Here is a 6,000-nt window from a genome sequence, read left to right as displayed (position 1 = left end):
TGGGAAACACCTGAGCAGGTGGCCCCAGGGACAGAGCCTGGTTTTCCCTGGGCAGCCTTCCTCACACTCACCTTGACTGGTGGCTCTGCAACAGACAGGCCTCAGGCTGTGCTTGGAGAAATCCCAAGTCTCAGAGAACATTCTTGAAGCTGTTTGGGGCTGAGACATCTCCTGTGGCACCTCATCCTCCTCTGACATGGCCTCACTGGTGGGGGTGGGGCAGGTATGTCACCCTCCTCCTCAGGCAAGGCTGCCAGGAGGCAGTCTTGGTAGGGAGGTTTGATTCGGAGTGTGAATAATGGCAACATGTCAGTGCTCAGAGATGACACTAGGGGGCGCTATACTAACCCTGTAAAAAGCTAGGGGCTGTAGCTCTAATAGTCCTCTTCCCATGGCACCCACCCCACCTGCCTTCAAAGACTACACTACCCCCCTCCACTGCTGCCCCTGGTGACACTGGGCAGTGGACACTGAATGTGGGACATGGGGATGAAGTAACACTCCAAGAGAACTGGGGGTGTCTATGGAGTGTGAGGACAGTATTCTGTGTGCTTCCCTCAGTCTGAGCTGGGAAGCCCAGTCCCCTGGAAGAACTCTGTGCCAAGCAGTTTCTTCCTCTGCCATGCTCCTGCCCTTATCCTCCAGAGCCTGCTCCTGGCAGCAGGAGATGAGCATCTCAGAGGCCTACTGCTGTCCCCTGCCAGGAGACCCTGGCAGACCTAGGCAGGACAGAGCTTGCTTGACAAATACCTTTTATTTCCTCTCCCTGCTTCCCATCCCCCTCCCAGTGGTTCCTGGGGTCACCGCCAAATGCAAAATTGCTGTCTCAGGGTCTGCTACCCTGGGGCTCAAGACAAGAGGCTCCTCCCACTACTTTGTTACCCATGTGAACCTCAAGTCACAGCTTGGGTAAGATTTTAAAAGGTGGCCCCAGACAGCCTTGCCATATGAGACTCTGTATTCCCAGCCCAACGTCCTTTGATTGAGTCTGGATTCTAACTCCCATGGGCGCTGTTCTGCGTGGGTAACAACCTGTCATCTTGGAGTTTTCTGGAGCCAGAAGGTGGTCCTGCTAACACTGCTCCCTGGCTGCGTCTGATAGGGTGGCATGGGCTCAAGAACGCCCTCTAGTGGTCCTATCTCGGTCCCCAGACCCGGTGTGATCATTCAGATCTTATTAGAGGGACGCAGGAGGGCTTGTGTGGGGTGAGTCCTCCAGGGATGTCTGTGAGCCTGTCCCCTCAGAGGAAAAGCTGCCCCCAGTGGGGTGGGAGGCCTTGCTCTGTCTGGGAAGGTGATGCCAGGAAAAGAGAGAGGTGAGGAGCCGCTCCAGCGTGGGCTCAGGGAGCTTGGGGGCACATCTGCCTTCCTCAGGGCCCACAGTCTGGTCGGCTTCCTGGGGTGGCAGACCTGTCCACATGTTTCTGCTCTGCTTTCCTTGGAAGACACGGGGAGACCAGTTTGATCTTGATACATCCACAGCCAGACAGTCCTGTGGGGACCTGCCCCATTTGGAAGCCACTTCTCTAGGCAGACCCTGGCCCTTGGTTGCTGGCCCACTTCGATCTCCGTGCACCGAGTGGGCAGCGGTGACCTCCGGGCACGGGCAGTAGGCCAGTGCCTTCCTCAGCAAGCCCTGGATCTCCCGGTGTCGCTCCTGGGCCTCTTCCCACAACTCCTGGCCCAGGCCAGCCCAGCTCAGGGAGGCCACCTGGAGCTGCATGGCCAGGAGCTTTTCCGTCTGGAACTCAGATGCCAGGCGCTTCAGATAACAGTGGAGGCGGAAGTGGAGCTGGTCCCCGGGGCTGGCCCTCGGAGTCTTGGCCAGCCTGAGCTGGGTCAGCAGGTCCTGACAGTCCACATGGAACCGGGACATCTAAGGACAGAAAGAGGGAGGGAGGTGGGGGTTCCATGAAGACAAGATGAGTCGGTAAGCGGGAGTCAGCGTGGCTGATGGAACTACAGGGTGCACAGCCTGGTGTGCACAGCCAGGTGACAATGATCTCTGGTGAATGTGATGACCGTTATCCCCTTTCTTTTCAGATGTATACCCCTGCCACCTGCAGATAGCCTCTAGCACCCTTGGGCTCTTCAGGCCCCTTCTAACAGTCCCACAGGCAGCAGGGCATGCATAAAACAAGAGCTATGGGAGTGACCTGGAAACCCTCTTCAGAACTGAGAGCGGGGAGGGGGAGAGGGCTCTGGGGATAAAGGGCTTGCAGCACAAGCATGAGGTACCTGAGTTCGGGTCCCCAGCACCCACAAAAAGCTGCGTGGGGGAGCTTACAACTGTGGTCCCAGTGCTCCTGGTGTGGAATGGGAAGCCGAAACAAGGCCATCTCCACAAGCTCTCCAGCCAGCTATCCTGCCATGCTCTCAGTGACAAATGACAGGAGGCTGTCTCAAAGAAGGTAGAAGTGAGAACTGATGCCTGAGGTTGTCCTCTGACCTCCACAGGCATGTGTGTGGCACACGTACACACAGACTGAGTGTATGCAGCTAGGCCTGTTGGTATAAAGCTGTCATTCAGGCTGCTCCACAGGTCAATGCCTTCAAAACCTTCCTGGGCTTACAGAGTGAGTTCCAATCTAGCCTGGGCAATTTCAAGGAGACCCTGTCTCAAAATAAAGTCAAAAGGCTAGGGATATGGCTTGGTGGTAGAGCATTTACCTACCAGGCTTGAGGCCTTAGGTTTAATTTCCAGCCTGGGGTGTTGGGGACTGTGGACCCCCAGACCCTGAATTTCCTGTGATCCCCTGCCTGCTGAGTAAACAACTTATTTTGCAGCTGCTCTGGGCATGAGACCCTCAGGAGTTCCTGATTGGCAGCAGAGTGGTTTCTGCTGGGTTTGCAGCCGAGAGTTCGGACGTGGCCATTAGTCAAGGAGACCCTATAGAAGCTGCCCTGGATCCCAATAAAGGGGGCATTCTTGGCCTTACCGCCCCCCCTCCTCTCCAGGCCTTTGCCTGACTCACAAACAGTGGCGTAGAGCAGCTGTTGTGCTACACTGGGGTGGGGCGATGGGGTTGGGGAGCTGAGACACAGAGAGGAGTGTTGCTAATGCATCCCAGAGTGTTCTTTGTTTGCCTGGTTCCATGAGTGTCCCAGGTCACTACTCTGAGCTGGATTAGTAGCCCATTTCGCAAAGGGAGAAACTGAGGACAAAGCAATGGAATGACTTATCCCAAGTCACACAGTGAGGTAAGTGGGGACTGACTGGACTCCCACCCCAGAGCCAACCTGTCTTCTTGTGCCCAAAGAAAAGCTGGCTCAGGCAGGGGTGGGCAGTCAGTCCAGCAGGCCCCACAGTCCATACACCAGCTGGACCTCTGCCCATCATGTGACTCCGCCTGTCCCCGGCACACACCCCCTCCCCACCCCGTCGCTACAGCCTCTGATGCAAAGGATAATCTCTCTCTCCATTAATTTAGAGCTGAGAGCAAGCCACTGGCTGGGGACAGCAGAGCCATTGGCTGTGAGGAGGCATCTTCCTGTGGATGAGGGGAGCTTGTCTTTAGATAAATGGCTTCATATTCACGGTAGCACTTAGAACTCCCAGCACCGTAAATCTCCCTTAGCAGCCAATGAGTTTAGGGTTATTTAGAGCAGAAGGTACAGCACTCGGGCGCCCCACCTCGGTAGAGTCCTGTCTGAGTCCCTGTCTTCCCAGCCAAGTCTGACACCATCTCCAACTCCTCCTCGCATAGAGTGATGGTCAGGGCAGCACTGGCCAGCCCTGATCAAACTCTCAGAGGTGGCCAAGGGGACGATGGTCAGGCCTGCCCCCTTCCATGGTGATCTTCTTCTTAGGAGAAATGCCACCTTCTCCCAGGCCCAGCCTGCCTGCTTCTCTGTCTCCCTTCTTTCCCAATCTCAGGCTAGGACACCAAGTCTGCTATGCCACCTCGGGAAGTTCATAACCCAGAGAGCACATCAGATACAAGCTGGTGACAAGCAGCGGATCATTTCGGATCCCGAGGGGCACTGGGACACTATGGCACAGTAGGTGTAGTGATTCGAACAAGCCTCCGCTTTTCTGGCCAAAGAACAGCTTTCCAGGTAGTGGGAAAAGCAGGGGCAAGGGCTGCAGTGTTAGGAGTTGGGTTGATTCCAGGAAGACGGCAGGGAGGATGTGGGCAGCAATCACTGGGCAAACAGAAACTTCCAGACGGCCTTGACACCAGGTGCACTGCTCTGGGGGGGTCCTCAAATTTAATCTGCTTTCCTATTTTATTTTCCACACGTGAGGGTTTCGCCTGCATGTATGGCTGTGCACTGCATGTATGCCTGGTGCCTGGGGAAGCCAGAAGTGTGTGCCGGGTTCCCTGGAACGGGAGTTAGGGCCTGTTGGGAGCCACCGTGTGGGTGTTAGGAATCAAACCCGGGTCCTCTGGCAGAGCAGCCAGTGCTCATAACCACTGGGCCATCTCTGCAGCAGGAATCTGCCTCTCCTACCACCTGATTGGGAGGACATTCAAGCCAAAGGACTGGGTTTGGATTGCACACGGCCATCTGGCAGCTCTGTGACTTTGTCCTCGGCACGGGGCTGGCGTGACGGCGAAAGGGTTAGAACAGAGCCCTGGCACTGGAGACCCTACACTAGCACGAGCCATATTTATTATCAACAGAGGCTGAGGTTGAGAGAAGAGGGGACAGCTGTTGAGGTCACACAGGCCACATGAGCACATGCGGCCATGTCTCTGAATCCCGGACTCTGCCCGCCTGTGCTCTCCATGGTGAGGAAGGGGCAGGCTGTCCCTTCACTGCCACTATTGACCTCTGCCTGCCTTGTCCCTGACCCAAGGAGACAGAGAAGCCCTGTCCTCCATGTCCCCAGGCATTTGTGAGTTGTCTGGGTCCCTCCCACTGCCCTCTGGAGCATCCCATGTCCCCTGCTGTCCCTTCCATACTGGGCCGCCCAACAGCTGGGGGGTGGGGTCAAGCTCCGCCCATGCTCTGTCCCTCATGGCAAGTCCAAGGGGCAGCTGAGGGCACAGGGCAGTCATGTGACTTCCTGTCCAGCTGGGACCCAGCTCTTCTAGCTTTCTTTCTTGTCCATAGGCCTCAGTTTTCCCATTAGAAAAATGGGGGGCTGGGTTATGTGAATTTAGGAGGTGAAGCCTTGATGTCAAATCCTACTCAATGACTACCTAATCCTACCTGAGTAGCTTTCTGGCCCTCGGCTTTCTCCTCTGTAAAATGGACATGATGCCGGTGGCCCCGACTCACCCAGAAGCAGGTAAATACGAAGTGCTCACTGGCGGGGTCTGCACTCAGGCCAGCTTCTCTCCTAGCTAGCTTGACCACTTCTGCCTCATCTTCACCCTGCCTACTTGGCCACAGTTGCCTCCCAGCCAGTTCCTCTCCCACGTGAGGCACCTCCCGGACCCTGCATCACCCCAGCGGGAGGATGCTGGTTTGTTCCAGTGAGCCCTGAGTTCCTCTCACCTTCTTTCTGAAGCGGTGGAGGTGGAGCAGGGTCTCCAGGTCAGTGCGCTGCCTCTCAGCTGCCATGTAGAAGTGTGACAGCTTGGCTTGGAAGGCCTGCTGGGTGGAGGTGAAGGCTGCCAGGTCCGGGAGCTCTGTCGCACCTGCCCCTTCCTCTGCAGCCCCCAGCTGCGCAGCCTGCTTGGACAGTTCCAGGCCCTGACGGTACTGGGCCTGCGGGGGAGAAAGAGACCCACTCAAGTTCCTGCCTAAGGATCCGCCCGCAGTCAGGGGCCACCATGGTCTTCTGAGCCCCCTATCTACAAAGCTCAGCCCACGGACAAAGGTTAAGGCATCCAGTAGTCCAGGCCTTTGCCTTGGAAGTTCACTTCTTCTGGAAGGTTCTGTGACTTTGAAGCTTGGGTCGGAGACTTTGGTCCTCCATAGTCCTGTATGCTGTGTTCAGGCCAGTTCCATCCTCTACTGTCTGGGAGTCCCTGTGGGCTGTGACAGCCAAAGCCTCCTGTCTATCACAAATATGGCATCTCTGACTGACCCAGCAGGCCAAGGTCG

At 56.4% G+C, this 6,000-nt stretch overlaps 1 protein-coding gene across 1 annotated transcript in view; it reads right to left on the bottom strand.

Annotated features, from left to right (window-relative positions):
• Nucleotides 1-720: 720 nt before the first annotated feature.
• The window catches only part of Kiaa1755 (KIAA1755 ortholog), a 43,752-nt gene continuing 38,472 nt past the window's right edge, over nt 721-6,000 (bottom strand). The window contains exons 14-15 of the mRNA XM_041670704.1: nt 5,449-5,661; nt 721-1,876 (exon numbers count right to left, since the gene is read on the bottom strand). Of these exons, the coding sequence (XP_041526638.1) occupies nt 1,178-1,876; nt 5,449-5,661 (912 nt within the window). The 3' untranslated portion in view covers nt 721-1,177. The remainder of the gene's footprint in view (nt 1,877-5,448; nt 5,662-6,000) is intronic.

The sequence above is a fragment of the Microtus oregoni genome, unplaced genomic scaffold (assembly GCF_018167655.1).
Source record: "Microtus oregoni isolate MIOR12 unplaced genomic scaffold, Mior012 000020F_ref0000438, whole genome shotgun sequence".
Taxonomy (NCBI): domain Eukaryota; kingdom Metazoa; phylum Chordata; class Mammalia; order Rodentia; family Cricetidae; genus Microtus; species Microtus oregoni.
This window is presented reverse-complemented; position numbering and strand designations above follow the sequence as displayed.